The following is a 20,610-nucleotide window of genomic DNA, read 5'->3' as shown; positions in this document are numbered from 1 at the left end:
ATGTTCACCTTTCCAGGATGCAAAGAAGGATGCTTCTCTGTCCCCTGGGGGGGGCATGGCTAGCATTTGTCCTGGGCGGACACAACTGGGAGTCTTACTTGGCTTGCATCCTTGTAACTGCTGATAGACATGGCCTCCCAACTCCCATCAGTACCAGCTGGAACAGTCAGTACTGGGGGGTGATGGGAGTTGTAGTCCAGCAATATCTGGAGGCTCACACAGGTTCCCCAACTGTGCTGCAACAGCTGGCTGCACATCAGTGGGATTCCACTCCAGTGAAACACAGCCACATTTGGGACAATCACTGCCAAACAAATGGGGGCAGTGCAGCATGGGTGGGTGTGTTGTAGAGTAGTAACTCCCTTCTGCGTTAGTGCCTTGCAGTGCTGACCTTTTCAGCTGATGATCATAAAACTGGCATTCAGTTTCTCTCCTGTGGATGAAATATTCAGCTACCAAATGACAGGGCCATGGGGGTGGGGACAGAATGAGCTGCACAGAAGCAACTGCCCTACTCTCCACTTGTTGTGCAACTCCCAGATACTATAGTGAATGCCACCCCATTGGGAATGCTTCCTGAAACAGCTCTAAAACCAAACCAAACTCCCTCAGCTTCTGTTTAAACCCACCATGAAATAGAAAGGGGGCAGGGGGAATAAGTGTCATCTCTCCAGAAATGTGTTCTTGAGCTAGGAACAAAACCAAAATCGAGTTCTGGCTCTTGCCAGCTTCAGTGTGTTGAGTCCCAGGACCTCTTTCTGTACTGAGCAGCTGTTGGAATGGCTCTCTCGGTATGTAAAATGATTGCTGAGCTCCACTTCAGAACCCAGCATTGTGCTCAGTTCAAGAATCTGACTCCAAAACTCTCCCAAGCCGATGTTTGCAATACAAACTTACCGAAGCAAACCTGAAATTTAAAAGCATTTAAAGGGAAGAAGGTCCACCAAATCCATTTTTATGCAACAGCTCAGGTGGCTTCCTGGCCAGCTTGCCTGTCTACACGCTCTTTCTCTCCTCCCCCCCCCCCGACTGTCTGGTACCTGGTGGCTTTTCAAGGTCTGTCTTTGTCTGCTCCATGTTCCATCGCTGTTTATGAACTCCTGCCATTTCTTCCCATCCCTCCTTGTCTTGTCTGGCTCTCGAAAAAGCAAAGACGATTCTCACTGCTGTGTTGGGTTGGGGGTGCCTCTGTCTTTTCCAGGCAACAGACCGTCCTGTCAATGGACTGGATGCCGGACTGCGGCCTTTCGACTTGGTCATTCCTTTTACCATCAAGAAAGGAGAGATCACAGGTAATGGGATGTGAGGGGGACGTGATCAAAGCGGTTTAGGACTCTCCCTTTTACAGAGGTCAGGGCAATAGTTTATAGCCAGGCTGTGTTTTGAGCAGTGTGCTTGGAGCACAGAATGTAAATGGAGGCAGAACTCAGCTTCCTGATCTCTGTTCAGTTCCTAGTCCTTGTGGCTCTTAAGGTAGATTGTGAAGCATATGGCAGTGTCTGGCAAGATCAGAGGGCTGCCTGAATAACGGTTTATAGTGGCTGGGGTGGGGGCTTCAGTGCCCTTTCTGTTTCTGCTTTTTGTTTTGCCCTCTCCATAACTAGCATAAGTAGAATAAGCTCTAGAAGGTTTTATGCAGATTCTGGTTCTCTTGATAAAGGATATGGGTTACCTGGGTGCAGAACGTTTGATGCAGAACACCAAACTTTCCTAGTTTGCTTCAGGACAGTCTGAAAATATAGCTGTAGCACTTGCTGTTACATGCCCTGGTATATAAGGATTTGGAAATAGATCTTAATCATGTCTCCATCCTTGGTAGCATATTTTTATCTCTAAGAGTCATGGAGCTGGAAGGGACCCAAAGTCTACCCTCTTAGTCCAACCTATGCAGGTCTAACCATCTAGAAAGCTTATCTACTTCCTCACCTCAAATTAATAATCTGTTGATGGCGTAGCAAATAGAGCTTTGCCAAACCAGTTCAGTTTTACAAACTCCTAGGATTGCAGCATATTAAATGTCTCTCCTTTCAACAGCTCTATGAAAGGTAGATGGAATTACAGCTTTACATGAATCTAGTGGCCTAGCTAAGCCCAGTGAATTGTGGACCAGTGATTTTAATCCAAGTCCCCTTAAAATGTCCTCTCTGGGGTCCTTGCAAAAAACAGATTCCTGGGTCCTTGCATTCCTACGCTGGTGAACAGAACCCACCAACTTAAAAGGGCTTTCTGTGGTTTCCTCCCTCCCCACAGGTGAGGTGCGCATGCCCTCTGGCAAGGTGGCAAAGCCAGACATCACAGACAACAAGGATGGCACAGTGACAGTGCGCTATGCCCCCACAGAGGCTGGCTTGCATGAGATGGACATCCGTTACGACAACATGCACATCCCAGGTAACACACACAAAAAGGTGTTTGGCTCTGAAATTACCAAGCTCACGTTGGTTGGAGCAACTAAATGTGCGCTAGTAGGTATCTAAAATATGTTGACACCATACCCTCCTCCCACCTCCATAGGTAGCCCACTGCAGTTCTACGTGGACTATGTCAACAGTGGCCACGTGACTGCTTATGGACCGGGACTCATCCATGGGGTAGTCAACAAGCCAGCAGTCTTCACCGTCAACACAAAAGATGCAGGAGAAGGTGAGTCCGCAAGGTCCACTTGGTGCTTGGAACTGCTCCTGCCCTCTGGTTTTCTGGCCATTTGGGCAAGGCTGTTGATGCTTCTGTTCTGTGTAAATGCACACAGCAGCTACCTGGTCCCTCCATTCCTTGCTGCAGGGAAGCAGCAGAGAAAATAGGCTTAGGATTGTGTGCTCTTCTTCACAAATCTGTCATTGAGATGCCTAGCAAAACCAAATATGCAAACTTGTATAGTGTCTCTCTCACACACACACACACACACACACACACACACACACACACATTGGGGGGTGTCTGCCTTGATTTTTAGCACAGGAGCACACTGGCTCAGTTACTGGGGCACTAGGGCTAATGGCTCTTCCCGTGCTTGACGCTTGATGTTCTGCTTGTTTCCAGGCGGCCTCTCTCTGGCCATCGAAGGCCCCTCCAAGGCTGAGATTGGCTGCACTGATAACCAGGATGGCACTTGCACAGTGTCGTATCTTCCCGTTCTGCCTGGCGACTACAACATATTGGTGAAATACAATGACAAGCACATCCCAGGAAGTCCCTTCACTGCCAAGATTACTGGTGAGATCTGGAGCCGGCCCACCTGGGCTAATTAAGGAAAGAAAGGGGCGGGTGGTAAGCTCACACTGAAGGGGAAGGAGAAGGTAGGCTGCAGGCCCACCTTGACGGCACAATGCCTGCCTTTCTCTGCTTCTGCAGGAGATGACACGATGCGCATGTCCCATCTCAAAGTGGGCTCCTCTGCCGACATCCCCTTGAACATCACCGAGACGGACCTGAGCCAACTGACAGCCACTGTGATCCCACCTTCTGGTCGTGAGGAGCCTTGTCTGCTCAAACACCTACGCAATGGGCATGTTGGTGAGTGACCGAGAAGACCTCTGCTTTTCTGGTTATGTCCCAAGCCGACTGGCAGAGCTCATGGATAGAAGAAAAGATTATATAGGTATAACGATTCTCTTTTGCTTCTTCCTTTCCACCCCATCTTTCTGTAGGAATTTCTTTTGTCCCCAAAGAGATTGGAGAGCACATTGTGAACATCAAGAAGAATGGGCTGCACATCCCCAACAGCCCCATCACAGTGATGATCAGCCAGTCTGAAATTGGCGATGCCAGCCGCGTCAGGGTCTCTGGCCCAGGGCTCAGCGAGGGGCGGACATTTGAACCTTCAGAGTTCATAATTGACACAAGAGATGCTGGTATGCAGGTTTATAATCCTTTGGTTCAAAGACAAGGGCTACTCGCCATGGTGGCTGTGCTGTCGGAGGGAGTTTGCCTCAAGTGAGGACCAGTTGCTGGGCGTGGCAGGTGGGGCAAGGGCTGGCAAGCTTCCTTTGGGCAAGTGTTGGACTAAGGTGGGCCCTCTGGCCTGATCCATCAGGACTCTTTAGTTCTTATTGCTCTTGGGGAGCAATACACCAGAAACACAAATCACTAAGTCAATAAGATCCTTGGTTTGTTTTCATCTCTTCCACCCCACTGATCCAATCTGTTTCACCATGGTGACGCTGGCTGTTTGTCCTCCAGCTGACAAGCCCCATCTTTGGCTAGCCTGATGTTCAGGAATAGACATAGGAAAGGTAGCACACTGGTGTTCTACTGCTCCATGCATACTAGTTACAACCCTATGTGCATAGGTGTTTAGAGAAGCCCTTCTTGAAAGGTGGACCATGTGACTTTTGCAGGATGTACTGTTATGTGAGCAAGGTAGACTAAAGAGTAAGAAGCAGGGTGCAAAAAGAGGAGCGGTACCTATTTATCTACTTGCACTTTGACATGCTTTTGAACTGCTAGGTTGGCAGGAGGAGGGACCGAGTAACGGGAGCTCACCCCGTCGCGGGGATTCGAACCGCCGATCTTCTGATCAGCAAGTCCTAGGCTCTGTGGTTTAACCCACAGCCCCACCCGTGTCCCCAATAGCTCATGGTGGTGATGTCCAAACATATAACAAAACCCTGTTACTATAAGCTGCCTCTCTCTTAGGTTATGGTGGGCTGAGCTTGTCCATTGAAGGCCCCAGTAAGGTCGACATCAATACTGAGGACCTAGAGGATGGTACTTGCAAAGTCACGTATTGTCCAACAGAGCCTGGCAACTACATCATCAACATCAAGTTTGCAGACCAGCATGTTCCAGGTGCGGGTAGTCTCCTCTTTGGTGGGTTGTTGCATGGGGCGAGGGGAGCAAAGGTGCATTCAGGAAGTGCTGGTGGGACCCTAGAACATGTCTCCAATTGAAGATGGGACAAAGGTGTCCGTAATACTTGGGTTGCTGGAAGAGATTGCAAGTTACCTTCCAGTGCTTGCTTCTGGTTGAACTATGGATACAAAGCATTGCAGGAGTTGAAAGCAGGGGGTTCATCACTTGTAAAACAAATATCTGCTCCAACGTATATGCAGCCTACACACTGCATGATCAGCAGCATTGCCTGGTGCAGCTTTTTGCTGTTCAGGGTTGCAGATAAAGGGCAGTCCAATGCTCCTCGGCATCCTCCCCAGCAGCAGACCAAGGCAAAGAGGCCTAGCTTACTTCCTGACTTGGTGTGGCTTTTTTATTTTTTATATAGGCCTTGTATGGAGAACATTCAGTCCTTAGCTTTCCAGTTAGTGATAAGTCTAAAACGTGTGACAAAATGATTGCATAGTTTTCTTAATGAGATTTAATGCCAGATGAGAGGCGATGGCTACACTGGAGGATGTTGAGTGTGTGTGTGTTGTGACATTCAAAAGCTTACCCAGGGAAGTTGATTCTTTCTCTGGCTCCTGCCCTGAAACCCACCCCCACCCAAATCCATGATCTCCTCTCCCTGAAAGGGCCAATTGGAGCATGTGGCTGAGCCAGCAAGTCCCTCTCCCTCTGCCTTACTTTCTCTCCCCCTCCATCTCTCTGGTGCAGGGAGTCCATTTTCTGTGAAGGTGACAGGAGAAGGACGAATGAAGCAGATGATCACGCGCCGTCGCAAAGCCCCCTCAGTTGCCAACATTGGCAGCCAGTGCGACCTCAGTTTGAAAATCCCAGGTGAGTGGCTTAAGGATAGGCTTTGTGGTTTGGGGTGCTGCCCAAGACAAGCCAAGCAGTGGAGAGCTATTGCCCAAAACGAGCTATTAAGTACCCCTCCCAATGGTTAAAGGTCAGGAATATTCCAATCCCACCCTTGAACTTGGCACAGAGAAGTTTGGAAGGCCCATGGACAGTGCCCAGCAAAATTTTGGAACCCAGAGTATGTGTTCAAATCTCCATAAGCCTTGTTTTCCAGCTCAGAATGATACAGTGCAAAAACCAAAGCATATTCAGCCCAGTTGACTCGTAGTTCCCCCAGTTGGCACAGAGGCTGTTAGAATGGGGAAAATGCTGAAGTGTAGGACAGGCATGGCCATCTGGGAGTCCTTCCAAACCATAGCCAAGTTGGTGGAACACTTTGGTTTAAGACACAGGTTGGTAACTGGGAGCCACATACAGCCCTTGACCTCATGTTATGTAGCCCTCAATGCCTCCTAAAGTTTTCCCGTTCTCTCATCCCAGCACAATTACTTTCTTTTCATTTCTCCTGTTGTTGCTTTCCCTTTAATGTGTAGAGTTTCAGAATTTTATTCGAGTTTTTTGGTGTATATGTGCTTGCTTTTTTCCTGGTTGTAAGGCTCAGAAGTAAAACTGTGGCTAGACTGTTGTGTTTGCAAGTGGAGTGAAAACTGCTTCTATTTGAATATAAATCAGCAGTTTAGGGCATTGTGTCCAAACCCCTAATGTCAGCAGAACTACTCCGAAACAATGAGGGTAATTTTATGCATGTTTTGAAAAGGGGAAAAGGACCACTGCAAATCTACCTCCTTGAGGGGGGATCTCTTTGGGAAGGCCGCATTCCTCAATGCACCACCACCATGTGCATGTTCTGTAACTGGTGCTGGCTACCAGGACAGGCCTCACACTGTGTTAGAATTCAGATGGCCTGTGGAAGAAGTGTGACATTTGTACAGTGAAATACCTCTGCTTGCCAGTGGTCTCTGCTCCTGCCAAGGCTATTGTGGACGGGATCCTGTCCTGGCCTTCATCTAGAATAGGCATCCCCAACCTGCGGCCCTCCAGATGTTTTGGCCTACAACTCCCATGATCCCTACCTAACAGGACCAGTGGTCAGGGATGATGGGAATTGTAGTCCAAAGCATCTGGAGGGCCAAAGGTTGGGGGTGACTGATCTAGAACAATAGGGGTGCAGTATCACTTGCCTTGTATTTACAAGGGTTGTTTTGTTTTTGTTTTTAGAAGAAATATTGGATCTGGAGAAAATTATTAAGATCTGACTATTCAGACAAGGGGACGCGGGTGGCGCTGTGGGTAAAACCTCAGCAACTAGGACTTGCCGATCGCATGGTCAGCGGTTCGAATCCCCGCGGCGGGGTGCGCCCCTGTTGCTCGGTCCCAGCGCCTGCCAACCTAGCAGTTCGAAAGCACCCCCGGGTGCAAGTAGATAAATAGGGACCGCTTACTAGCGGGAAGGTAAACGGCGTTCCGTGTGCTGCGCTGGTGCAGGCTTGCCAGAGCAGCTTTGTCACGCTGGCCACGTGACCCGGAAGTGTCTTCGGACAGCGCTGGCTCCCGGCCTCTAGAGTGAGATGAGCGCACAACCCTTGAGTCTGTCAAGATTGGCCCGTACCAGCAGGGGTACCTTTACCTTTACCTTTATTCAGACAAGGAACAGCATTAAGTTACCTTGAGAATGGGGTAGGGAGACAAGGGGTTAAGTGGTGAACTGGACTATGATCCAGCTGCTCTGAATGCCCATTGGGCCACCCCTGCCATAGAATGTGTGTGGGTCTTGATGGTCTTAGCACAGTGGTGTTGGCTGATGGTAGGGAAGGAGCGAAGCTGCGGTCCCATGTTTCTACAGCTGTTTTATCTGCTGCCCCTTCTCCCACAGAAATCAACATCAGGGACATGACGGCTCAGGTCACCAGTCCTTCAGGCAAGTCCCACGATGCAGAGATCTTGGAGGCAGAAAACAACACCTACTGCATCCGCTTTGTGCCCACTGAGACGGGCATCCACTCAGTCAGCGTCAAGTACAAAGGGCAGCATGTGCCCGGAAGCCCCTTCCAGTTCACCGTGGGCCCTCTTGGCGAGGGTGGTGCACACAAGGTCCGGGCAGGTGGCCCTGGACTGGAGAGAGCTGAAGCTGGCGTGCCAGGTAGGACTGTGGCTTTGGACGGGGGACGGAGGTGGGGAGGGGACAGGATAGGCAAAAGGGTGTAACTTGGGAGTTGTGGGAGGGAGGGGTGTGAGATGCTAGCACTTAAGCTGGTACAACCTGGGCCTGGAAAAGTCTTTTGATGCAGTGATGGGGACTGAGGCAGGTCAGCCTCCCTTGTCAGACATGACTGCAGGGGTGCCTTGGAACCCTGGAATCTCAGAATGGTAGAGCTGGAAGGGACTCCGAGGGTCATTTAGTCCAACCCCCTGCAATGCAGGAATCTCCGCGAAAGCATCCATGGCAAATGGTCATCCAACCTCTGCTTAACTGCTTAAACACTTCCAGGGAAGGAGAGTCCACCACCTCCCAAGGGAGCCCATTCAACTGTCCAATGGCTCTGTCAGAAGCTTCTTCTCAATGTTTAGTTAGAATCTCCTTTCTTATAACTTGAAGCCACTCAAAACAAGTTTGCTCCCTCTTCCATGTAACAGCCCTCTAGATGCTGGTAGAGGGCTTTCCTCTCTCCTCTCACTCTCCTCTTATCCAGGCTAAACACACCCAACTCCCTCAACTGTTGCTCATAAGTCCTAGTTTCCAGACCCTTGATCATCCTTCAGAAGTTGTTGGGACCCACAACTCTCATCAGCCCGAGACAGCAAAAAATGGTAGTCAGGGATGATCGGAGCTGTAGTCCATAGAACCATAGGTTAGGCACCATTTAATGATAAGGAAATGATGGGCAAATGTGCCCGATGTCGTCTTCCGCCCACCAGGCCACATTGTCCTCCCATCTCCTTTCAGTTTTCAGCTCCCGTATCCCGATAAGAGGGGCCTGTTCCCTGGGCGTGTTCTGTAAAACTCAAGTGTACTTGGATGATGATTATATAGCACCACCAGTCTTGCTATCAGAATCCCCCTGGGCCTTCTGGCTAAGGGCAAATCCACACTTAAAGCACATCACTCCCCCAAAGAATCTTGGGCCCTGTCGTCTGTTATGGGTACTGTGACTTGTAGTCCTGTGAGTGGGAAACTGTGGTTCCCAGGCTTCTTTGGGAAGGTGCTTTAGATGTATGGTGCAGTTCTGCCCTAAGTTGGGAGTAGCCAACATGATGCCCTCAAAGATGCTGTTGGACTACAGGTCCCATCACCACTGACAAGGCTATGCTGTCTAGGGCTGATGGGAGATGTAGTCCAGCAACACCTGCAGAACACCATGTTGGCTGTTTTTGGTTTAAGTGTTGTATCAGAAGAAGCATCCCCAAACACAAGGGTCAAGATCCACACCACCGGCGAAGGTGTCCCACTAGAGCACCCTTCCCCATCTGGGTGCCCTCCAGATATTTTGGACTAAAGCTCCCTGCCAGTTTGGCCAATGGTTGGGGTTGATGGATCTGAAATCTCTGGCAGACACCAGGTTGGGGAAGGCTATGCAGTAGTTACTGGAACAAACTCTGCAAAGTATGTTTCGGAAATTAGTAAGAGAAAGGCTTTTTGTCCCAAGCTTAGTGCTAAGGTGGAACTTGCATTAGCAAAAGAGGATGATGGAGCACCTCCTAATAAGACTTGTTTGCCTTCTTCCCCAGCTGAGTTTAGCATCTGGACGCGGGAGGCTGGGGCCGGTGGCCTCTCCATTGCTGTGGAGGGCCCCAGTAAGGCAGAGATTGCTTTTGAAGACCGAAAAGATGGTTCATGTGGTGTTTCCTACATTGTGCAAGAACCTGGTAAGTGGTCATGGGTGCTGCATGGAGAAGACTGCTGCATGGACTGAGGGTTTTTAACAGGAGATTTAAAGAAGGGAGGGCATGGATGCAGAGGGGAAGGGGGGTGTTCTGTGTGCCTGAGAGAGTGAGGTGGGATCAAAATGTTGGGCTCTGCCATCTCCCTAACCCCAAGATGAGGGGTGTGTGGACTGAAAACAGCCTTTATCAGCACTACAGGGTGAAGGACTAGGTCCTCTCCACCAAAAGAGGGGACGTTTGGTGTCAGTGCAAAACAGCCTTTTCTGGGGCAGGTCCCTGGTTCTGGAATCCCCTCCCCAGGGAGGCTAGACTGGCCCCGTCCTTGATGGTTTCCAGGGGGAAGTGGCCCCCGTTTTTATTACATCAGACATTTAATTCGATGTTGAAGGGTTTAACTCTCTTTTCTTCTTGGTTCTCAATATTGTGTTCCAATTCTATTACTGAGTGGGGTAGCCAACTTGGTGCTCTCCAGATGTTGCTGGACCACAGCTCCCATCATCCCTGACCTTTGGCTATGCTCCCTAGGGCTGATGGGAGTTGTAGACCGGCAGCTTCTGGAGAACCCCCGCCACCACCTCCATCATGGCTATCCTCACTCTTGGCGTTTGCACTGGCTTTCATACTTTTACCCCTTGTAAACCAAGCTTGTGGAATGGCCCTTGTTTCAGCCGAATGGTGGTATACAAATGTGGTGTTAAATGGATGTGGATAGCTCCCAATTTAACTGAATCTGAGGGGGGGGGTGAAGGTAGTAGAGAATGCAAGAGCCAAGAAGGGCAGCCTTACACATCACTGTGGAGAGGTGATCTAAAAACAGTCCATCTAGGTTTTCAGTGGCCAGGTCAAAGGCCTGGAGAAGGCAAGGCTTCAGGCTATTCCTAGGCAGAGGGATAGGAGCCAGAAGACACAGGTATTAGAGAGAAAGAGAATATGGCTGGTGCAAGGCTCAGTGGAGGGAGATCCCTGCTGCTCTTTGCTCCACAGGTTGTATATCTGCCTTAAGCAATAATAAAGTAAGGATCGTGTTCCAACATCCGATTCAAAGAATCATATGTTGAGCACAAGGCAGATGGAAGTTGTATGTTGCAACTCGGAAACCGAGGTCTGTTCCAACGGGTGGCTGCTGGAGAAGCTCCAGAGGCAGACCTCTCTCTCTCCAGAGCTTGTTCTAGCTCCTTCTCTTGGGAACGGCTCCCATAAGCCACTCAGGGAATCTGCAGGCAGCCAACTTCTGGAATCCAACAGGCATCGTGTTGCCAACTACCTGGAATGGATCCAGTGCTCTAAAGAGCTTTCTGTTTGCTAATGAGGCTGGCAGATCTTTGGAAGCGGCCATCTGGAACGCAAGCTGGGTAATTGGCTGCCCCACAGTTTGCAAGTAGGGGAGGGAATCTCAGCCAGATCTCAAATGCTTTTTATTGAAGGCGGGGAGGGGAGGGCTCCTTTCAACAGAGGATTGTACTTGGAGATGCATTATTATAACCTCCATCCTTATCAAAAACAATGTGTTAATTAAGGATTGGGGCTTGAGGTAGTATGGTGTTTTAGAAGAACTTCTACGTGCTAGAGGTGTGAATTTTGAAGTCTACTGAAAACTTTTAAGAAACAGAAAGCAGCACTCAAAATGTTTTTGGAGCATCTCTCACTCCCATTTTTGGCAGTTCAGTTGTTGAAATATGTAATTTCAAGAAAACTGTTAAATATGAAATGCAACTTCATGCTGACATTACCCAAATAGTAAATATGTGGTAATTGTTCCATATGGGGACCCATCTGCACGTCAAACTGATAATTTGATAAAAAATACAATAATTACAAACATCATTAAATTAAAAAATCATTCAATTAAAATTGGCAGTGGCAACATCTAATATTTCTTTTTACACATTCTATTAACTAAATGCAGACTGAATAATAATAATAAAGAAATCTTCAGAGTGTTTCCTTAAAAATAATCGGTGATGTAGCCGTATGTATTTGCAAAGATGTGCATGGCCACTGCTGAAAAGCCCCAAATACCTGCCAGCCTGATGCAGAGCAAGGCTTCAGGTGCTGATCTCATGCTCAAACAAGAAAAAACTCCCCATGCCTGGATTTCCAGTCATCCATTGACTGAGCCTTTTGGATAAGCATCCTTAATTCCTCTTCCTTCCTCTTTGCTTGCAGGAGACTACGAGGTTTCTGTGAAGTTCAATGACGAGCACATCCCAGACAGTCCCTTTGTGGTACCTGCCACCTCCACCTCAGATGATGCCCGTCGACTCACTGTTTCTAGTCTTCAGGTGAGGCACTGGGAGAAACCGCCCACTTGCTCCCCCTGCTGGCTGGATTGAGTTGGCACTGTTGCTCTCCTGGGCTGGCTGTTCCTTGATCCAAGAGACTTGGATCCTGAAAGTGGGGCGGGAGAAGAAGCAGATTGGGGCAAGGGTGTGCTCCCAATCTGTACTGATCTGGGGGTGTGGTGTGGCTGAGGTTTTTCCAAGATAAGGTGATTAAACAACTTAGGACAAGATGGGTGCAGGGGTGGACCCTTGTGGTCCCTTCCGACCCCACAATTTTATGATTCTGTGGGTGCCTTGTGCCAGCCTTGGGACAGCCACTGTGTCAGCCCTGCTGGCCATCTAGGGATCTGCTCTGGGGTTTTTCTCGTGTCTCGTTTAAAGGCTGCTAACAGTCCCCTGCTCCTTTTGGCTGCTGGGGCTTAAAGATGGAGAGCTTCCCTGGCCCATGCCTCTGCCAATCTTGCTGCCATCCTTTTGAAAACTGCCAGCCTCCCTCTTCCAGGGTACTAGCCTAACAAATCCTCCCCTGTTGCTGCTGCTTGCCTGCCTGCCTCTTGCACTGCGGCCCTGTTTCCTGGGGCAGCTCTCCCTCTCTAAGCCACCTGGCTCCCAGGTAAGTGACCTTCCACCTTGTCCTCAAGGGGAGGGGAGGGGTGGGGTTTGTGGTAGCCGAAGCTTGATGCCATTGCCCGCTCTGTCCTTTCTGCTGCCTAACGTGCTGTGTGCTTCCAGGAGTCAGGGTTAAAGGTGAACCAGCCAGCCTCGTTTGCCGTCAGCTTGAACGGGGCCAAAGGTGTGATTGATGCCAAGGTGCACAGCCCCTCGGGGGCCCTAGAAGAGTGCCATGTCACAGAAATTGATGAAGGTAAGGAGGGCCTGGCAGAGCAGGGTCAGGCTTGCTGTACAGTGGATGACCCACCCCCTTCCCTCCCAAAGGTAGAGCTGTTGGGTCCGCTTCTCTTCTGACAGTGGAATGGACTCCCTCGGGAAGTGGTGGACTCTCCTTCCTTGGAGATTTTTAAGCAGAGGTTGGGTAGCCGCCTACCAGGGATGCTTTGGTCGAGATTCCTGCATTGCAGGGGGTTGGACGAGACTAGATCACCCTTGGGATCCCTTCCAAATCTACAGTTCTATGATTCCTTTCTAAAATGAACTCCTAGCCACTGTAACAGGGGAGGGCAGGCATCTGATGGTGTAGAGCAGGTGTGGGAAACTTGTGGCCCCTCCAAGTGGTGTTGGAACGCCATTTCCCACCAGCTCCAGCAAGTTTGGGTTGTAATTCCAAAATAATTGAGGCCCAAAACAGGTTCCTTGGGCTTGAGATTTTTCTGTGTGTGGTTGGCCTCTTTCCCGTTGAGGTGATATAAGGTCCAAGCAGATCCAATGGGCTTGTTAAAGAATGATCTGCTTAGACCTTGTGAACCTCCCTGAGATCTTTTGATAATGGGGGTGGTGGTGGTATATAAGTCTAATATATAAATAAAATAGATGCTTTGCAGTCGGAGGCAGAGGCATTATTTAATTGTGTTGGAAGATGGGTCATTCACATCCAGTTTTAAAAGCAACTGCTAAAAAAACTCAAGGTGAAAGGGAAACGGCAGTGGTGGCTTGGGTCATGGCCTGAAAGAACACTCAGGATCTTTGTTTAGCTTTTAAAAAAAATATAAAAATAAAAGGCTTTTCCATGGCAAAGGCTGAAGTCCACAAGAGCCCCTGGCAGATCTTGTTTTCCCTCTGATGGAAGATGCTCCCAGAGATGGATGCTGGTCTAAAACCAAACAAGACTTTATAAGTCAGCACCTTGAGCAAGATTGAGCAAACCTCCAAGCAGTTTGTAGCAGAATGACCCATCCCCGTAGCATATTCTGCAGTTCTGTCAAGGCATGGGCAATGGAGTTCTGCTGTAGCTGGAGTTCCCAGATGGCATTTGTCAGGTCCATATAAAGAAGTGGAACCTGTGCCTCCCAGATGTTGGACTACAACTCCCATCATCCGTGATCGCTGGCTAGGCCCACAGGCTCCCACCATAAGGGCATTACTGTAAGAAGTCAGGTTGCCAAGCCTGTGCGTGATGATGGTGGCCAGGAGTCTTATGCGATGGCTGCATCCCTTGAGGAAAGGCACTGCAGGGTCCAGCCTCAGTCTACATCAGAGAGCAAGAAGGCCAACCAAACTGCAAACGTAGACTTACAAGGAGCCTGGCTCTGTCCAGAATTAGTAAATTCTCCTCCTCAAAGTTGGGAGTGGCAGTAATCAACAATGCAAACTGAATCCAGGACACACACACACACACACACACACGCGCGTATTCAGCTTCCATTCTGTAACAGCAATTGCGTAAAAATCTCAGTGGTTATTTCAGGGACTGAGTGATGTTGAGCTGGGAGGTGCTGGCATCCTCCTTACTCTGCCCCCTCCCAACTTCAAACTGCTTTTCTCAGGTTCTCAGCTAAATTTTTCTCAGAGTTGACCCATTGAAATTGTTTTGACCCTGCCTTTTAAAAACATGGATATGTTTTAGATTTTTCTGTTTTGTTTTATGCTGATTTTTGTGTGAATGTTGTGATTGATGTGATAAGCCACTTTGAGTTGCTTTTGTAAAAACAGTAATAATTGGTGATTCAAAGTGACTTATCACTCCATTAGGTTCCTTGATTTCAGTAGGCATATTCTGAGTACAACTTACTTGACTACTACGCCGTACAACTAAGAATAGGTGTGGTAACAAAACAAAAGGCTGTCTGGAGGTGGGGGTTGGCAATGCAGAAGAGGAAATGGGAGGGGCAGAAACATGCCCAGGGCCAACAAAAAGACAAATTTTAAGCGCCCAGTCGCTTCCTGCTGGCTTGAGGACTCTCCCAACACGGTTCTCTTCATGGAATCGTGAGTGGAAGTGGGCCGGGTGTGTCTTAAGCTGTGCAGGACAGAGCCACCCGCTTAGAGTGCCCATTTTGCCAAATTACTTTACTTAGGAGGCCACAGCCCTGTTGCTGCAAAGTTCAGAGCTTGTGCAGTTCTCTGTGCAGGCTGCTGTGTCAAAATGCTGCTGAGTCTGCACAGCTGGTTTCCTGTAGTGGCATCTGCTGTGTTGGTGGTGGTGATGATGGCATGCGAGTGCCCATGGGCAGCTTCCTGCCACCTGCCTTGTGAGCCATCATGCCAGCCCACAATCTCCTGCCTGGTGTGACTCCACACTTTGAGGCAAGGCTGCAGACTTTTGAATAAGTTGCAAAAATTAGGCCAAGCTCTATTGTGGTTCAAGATAGATAGATGTGCGGCTCATCTATGAAATTGTGAAGGGGGGTCCATAATATTCAGTTCCCCAAATCTGCACCTATTTAGGGTGCTCAGTAAGATTCAGGGGCAGATCAGGGCTGTTTCTGTAGAGCAGAGCTTTCCAAGCTGTGTGTTGCATGAACTCTCCCTGCACTCCTTCCAGGGTGGAAAGGGGTTAGTTTAATCTCTGGTTTGCTAGTAAAACTGAATTCCTGTGTTGTGAAATGATGCATGTCTAAAAAGTGTGTACCAACATGAAATGTTTGGAAAGCTCTGCTGTAACAGCATACAAAGTAAGACTGGCAAGGGCTGAAATAGCCAAGGTGTTTCATTTGCAAATAAAAGCAAGGCGGTATAAACTGCAAAATTGCGCTTTGTTATGTAACCTGTAGCTGCAGATGTGTGTTTAGAGTAAGAAACAGGGTACCTTTGAAAGCTTTAAAAACTATTCGTAACCGTCACACTTGTGTGTATCATACCCCTATCTGGATCAGGACCCATGTGCTTATTTTTACTAGAGAAGGAAGCAGACACAGAACTACAGGCTACATGTGAGGAGCTTGGCCTTGGGAATATTCTCTTCTAGAGAAAAGGGCAGGTGAGGGGAGTGGAAATGCTCCCCATAGCCACTTCCCCTTTGCTTCTCCCAGCCAAGCTCATTTGGGTTTTGGCATGCCCACTGGCAAATGCCTTTTGCTCTAAACCAAGTTCCACTTCAAGTGTGCTTTTTTTAAAACCAGAGCTTACCCCAACAGGTCTCTGTCTGGCTTTTAGCCCTTGATCTTAAGCAGTTAAGTTAGCCCCAGCTAGCAGGCCGATGATGAGGGATGATGGGAGAGGTACTCCAACAACATCTGGAGGGCCCCAGGTTTATTGAGCTACAATTAGCCTGTGTCATTCATGCTGGCTGAATTTGCTGGCTATATTTTACTATATAAAGGTATTTGGGTAAAGGTCCATGTAACTAAATGTCCACTTCCTTGGGCTTCCCTTCTGGGATCTGTTCTGTGGTACATGCGCGTGCGCGCGCGCACACACGATTTCTCACGGAGCCAATGACAACTGCTGGCAAGCCGCTTACACCTGCCTGTTTTTCCTCCTCTCACCTTTCCCACAGACAAATACGCTGTGCGTTTCATCCCCCGTGAGAATGGCATCTACTCTGTTGATGTCAAGTTCAACGGCAGCCACATTCCTGGCAGTCCCTTCAAGATCCGTGTTGGGGAGCTGGGCCAAGCTGGGGACCCAGGGATGGTGTCTGCCTACGGCCCTGGCTTAGAAGGTGGCATGACAGGTAATAAGAGAGCCTAGAGGAAGGGAGGGGTGGAGGGACGAGAGGCTGCCCAGAGCCTTGAAGAGAAGCTGCCGCCTCTTGCTCTTCTCCCCTGCAGGAAGCCCTGCTGAGTTCATAGTCAACACCACAAATGCCGGGCCTGGGGCACTGGCCGTCACCATCGATGGCCCCTCTAAGGTGAAGATGGACTGCCAAGAGTGCCCAGAGGGCTACAAGGTCATCTACACACCCATGGCACCTGGCAGCTACCTCATCTCCATTAAATATGGTGGCCCATACCACATTGCTGGCAGCCCCTTCAAGGCCAAAATCACAGGTAAGAGCCTGGGGGGCTGGGGGGCAGAGAGAAGCTTGGCTTAGGCAAGAAGGTGTCCCATTTTTTAAGGGCTTTGCTATCACTCCAGACTATGGACCATATCTGAGGACACACAAGTAACATTGTAACCATGTTGTAGCAGAGACTGCAACCTTAACATAGATCGGCCTACCCCAATTGCCCTCCAGAAGCTGGGTGACAACTCCCACCAACCCTGCCAACTGGCCATGTTGGCAGAGGCTGATGGGAGTTGGAGTGCAACGGCATCTGGAGGGCACCAAGATGATGAAGGCCAACTTTGATGGTAATTTGGGGAAGGGGAGGCAAAGAGGGTGTTGCCCAGATACAGCCTTACGCTCCTCGCACCTGTGTAATCGTCCTTCCTTTTCCTTGGCAGGGGCCCGTCTCGTCCCCAGCCACAGCCTCCACGAGACTTCCTCGGTCTTCATGGATGGAGTGGCCAAACATGATGGAGCAGCCCCCAAGTTTGCCTCTGATGCCAGCAAGGTGGTTGCCAAGGGCCTGGGCCTCAACAAGGGCTTTGTGGGGCAGAAGAACTCTTTCACTGTCGATTGCAGCAAAGCAGGTGAGTGTAGATTTGTTGGGGCAGGTGGGGATGGGAAGAAAGGCACACAACTGCAAGGTTTTGGTCACTGCGGTTAGAAGCTTTGGAAAGCTAATTTGGGCACTGACCAGGTGATGGTCTGGGTGGGTTTGCTTATGGGGTCAGATGAATGTTTCAAATTGAAATGTATGGTTGGCCCCATCCTAGCTGAGGAGCTTGATGTGGGAAATGATGGCTGGACAAGTCATATAATTTGGAAGTGTATTTTAAAACAAAACACCACCATAAATAGCAATTATAATTCAAGCTACCTAGCCTAGACCAAATAAGAAGTTTGCATAGTAGCTCCTAAAAGAGATTGGGATTCAGGATCTTCTTCAAGGGTGGCCTCCGAGAGACACACCAGGGTGCTCAGAGGCAAAGCCTGAGGTGCCAGAACTTGAGGCCCAAAGTTGGCAACTCTAGTGAGGGCATTAATTGGCAACCTATGCAGGGGGTGGGGGGAAGGATGGGGACTGGAGAGTTTATAAGAGGGTCCGAAGGAGAACAAAGGAACAAAAAAAAGTAAGCTGTTTGCTTACTTGCATGTTTGGACCAGTTCCCCCCAATACTGGTGTCCTCCAGCTGCTTTTGACAACAATCTCATCAGCCCCCGTCAGCAGTAAGTCACCTGCAGGGCTCAAGATTGGGGAAGGCTGGTCTAGAAATGGAAGGAGAGAAGAGTGGGGAGGGATAATCAAGTTAGTGAGACATTTGGAGCGAAACACCTTTTTGCCTCCCTTGTATACTTAAATATATTAGGTCTTTCAACAGGATTAGCTCTTCCCGACCTAACTATCACAGCATGCCTCACTTTTGACTGGACCCCCCCTCCTGCCCCTTGCTCTTTCCGCAGGGAACAACATGCTGCTGGTGGGGGTGCATGGCCCCAAGACCCCCTGCGAGGAGATTGTGGTGAAGCACCTGGGCAACCGGCTCTACAACGTCACCTACCTGCTCAAGGACAGAGGGGATTATGTGCTGGTGGTGAAGTGGGGAGAGGAGCACATCCCCGGCAGCCCCTTCCATGTCTCCGTGCCTTAATCCTCCCCCACCCCACCCCCGATTATAACACTGCCCCTCTTGAGCCCTCTTTGTAATGCCACTACCCCGACTCACCCACCTGAGACGCTGCCTCTTAAACTTCCTTGGCAGGCTTTGTGCCGGTGTGGGTGGGGAAAGGGAGCAAGTCGCCCTTGGGATGGGGGGGGGCGGATTCCTGTGGATCTGTTTACATGCAGCACTAACTCTTTTCAACCAGTTTTGTCAGTGATTTCCCCCCTTCCCCACCCTTTTTTGGAGGGGAGGAGTGTTGAGGGGCAGGTTTGATTTTGCTTTTCTTGCCAAAGCACTGGCTTCGTGCCCATGGACTGAATTTTGTGCCTCCCTCCCTGAGTTTGCCAGGAAGGCGTCCTTCCTGCCTCAAAAACAGGCACCTGGTACCACATACCTGTATCGGTGCCATCCGCTGCTTGAGAGAACGAAACAAAGCAAAAACCACTGCACCCGATGGAACTGCAGGCAGCCTGTCCCTTTTCTCTCTAGATTTTCACTTTCCCTTCTTCGGCTTGAGATGGAAGCTCCATTGATACACAGATAAGTGGCGGGAGCTGCTGTTGTGCCTCTCCTTGCTTTGCCAGTTTATAACCAAAAATCTTGTTTTAATCCTTCCAAGTCTTAAGTCGTTGTTTGTTGTTGTTATTGTTGTTGTGCACAACTGCCGGTCTCCTTTCTTTTGAGGAGGGAAGGGAATAAAAGTTCTGCTTCAAATGGCTTTTGGTTGTCCTGGTCAATTCTGTTAACTTGGTCCCTTTGCAAAGGCGGACTCAGCTGTTCGTTTGTCGGACTGCGTTGATTTCCACTTGGAGCCAGTGTGTTCGGAAGTAGAAGACACGTTGAGATCCTTTCCATGCTGTCCTGATAATGGACTCCTGCACACCTGGGCCTCTGTCCTCTGGTCAAATAAACAAACATACATAACAGAAAGGCGGTGGTCCCTGGCTAGTTTCTCACAGAACAAGCGAGACCTTGTTTGTACAGTTCTACAAAGGCTGGAAACTTTTCTAAACCTAAAGCTGGGAATCTGAATTAATGGTTAATGCCGGGGGAACATCTGTCTTAATACTCTGGTTTCTCTTCAGATCGTATAAATCTTTCGCCTTTTAACATCATTATCTCTCTCCCTAATAGCTGCCCATGGCTTTATCTAGCAAAGGATTCTGAACTTGGTGCACAAGGGTTGCCCCCACCCCCTCATAACACTAGGACTCCTGAGCATCCAGTGAAGCTGAAGTCCTTCTCACAGCACATAGTTACTATGGAGCCTTCTCCCCCATGAGTTTGTGGAATCCTATCAATGGCTGCTGGCGATAGCGGCTCAACGGTTGGAGGCAAGATGCTTTTGCACACTGCTTGCTAGAAACTCTGGAGGCGGAGGATGCTGTTGGGCTCAGGTCCTGTTCACAGGCTTCTTTTGGGCACCTGCTTAGCTGCTGTGCAAACAAGATGCTAGACTAGATGGGTCTTGGAGCGGAGCCAGCAAGGCTGCTCTAAGGTGCTTAATGGCTGCACAGCCCCAGAGGTCTGGTGGGCAACCTCCCCCTAGGAGAGTCCCTTGCTACTCTTAGGATGAAACTCCTGGGTTACTAGGAACACTTTGAAAATCATTAGCTTAGAATGCAGCAAGTATTTCTCAAACATCCCACCTAGACCAGAAGGTAGTTGTGGTTCAAAATCTTCCTTGCGTTTCTCTAGAACTAAACAATAGCGCTCTGCTAAAGTTTTGTGTTCAAATTTTAACTGTGATCAGTATTCGCCACAATCAAAATGGGCCTTAGTGCATTTCCTACTCCATGATTTCTTCAGTAAATGTCCTTTTGGCCCTTTCCATTCTTGCTTTTTGTCCCCCCCTTTTCCAGGCCAACTGAGCAAAATTCAGTACTTATTGAGCAAAATAAACGGGCGGAAACTGAAGAGGGTACAAGAAATAATAACGTATGCTGCTCCTTGAGCTCCATGGAGGGAAATGGAATAGCATTGAAACACATTTAAGCATCAAAGAGAGAAGCATGGGTCTCCCATGTTTAGTTTGAGCATTATGGCAGCCTCATAGCTGTCAACCTTCCCCTTTTTTGCGGAAAATTCCCTTATTCCAGCGCCTTTTCCCGCTGCTTCCCACTGCTATCCCAGATTGTTAAATATCCTGTAGATTGTCCCCGAGACAGGTGAGGCTGCTGTTCCTTTCTTTTTGAGGCTGCCGATC

The 20,610-nt window shown here is 49.2% G+C and overlaps 1 protein-coding gene across 8 annotated transcripts in view; it reads left to right on the top strand.

Annotated features, from left to right (window-relative positions):
• The window catches only part of FLNA (filamin A), an 83,238-nt gene extending 64,116 nt beyond the window's left edge, over nt 1-19,122 (top strand). For all 8 annotated transcript variants that reach the window (XM_083482749.1, XM_083482752.1, XM_083482751.1 and 5 more), the window contains 16 exons: nt 1,202-1,292; nt 2,251-2,391; nt 2,515-2,643; nt 3,040-3,213; nt 3,352-3,513; nt 3,648-3,851; nt 4,636-4,788; nt 5,548-5,670; nt 7,568-7,834; nt 9,421-9,558; nt 11,743-11,858; nt 12,591-12,723; nt 16,252-16,428; nt 16,526-16,744; nt 17,142-17,330; nt 18,205-19,122. In XM_083482749.1, coding sequence (XP_083338875.1) covers nt 1,202-1,292; nt 2,251-2,391; nt 2,515-2,643; nt 3,040-3,213; nt 3,352-3,513; nt 3,648-3,851; nt 4,636-4,788; nt 5,548-5,670; nt 7,568-7,834; nt 9,421-9,558; nt 11,743-11,858; nt 12,591-12,723; nt 16,252-16,428; nt 16,526-16,744; nt 17,142-17,330; nt 18,205-18,392 — 2,604 coding nt within the window. In that variant the 3' untranslated portion in view covers nt 18,393-19,122. The remainder of the gene's footprint in view (nt 1-1,201; nt 1,293-2,250; nt 2,392-2,514; nt 2,644-3,039; nt 3,214-3,351; nt 3,514-3,647; nt 3,852-4,635; nt 4,789-5,547; nt 5,671-7,567; nt 7,835-9,420; nt 9,559-11,742; nt 11,859-12,590; nt 12,724-16,251; nt 16,429-16,525; nt 16,745-17,141; nt 17,331-18,204) is intronic.
• Nucleotides 19,123-20,610: the final 1,488 nt, after the last annotated feature.

The sequence above is a fragment of the Podarcis liolepis genome, assembly GCF_965112155.1.
Source record: "Podarcis liolepis genome assembly, chromosome: 17".
Lineage (NCBI taxonomy): Eukaryota > Metazoa > Chordata > Lepidosauria > Squamata > Lacertidae > Podarcis > Podarcis liolepis.
This window is presented reverse-complemented; position numbering and strand designations above follow the sequence as displayed.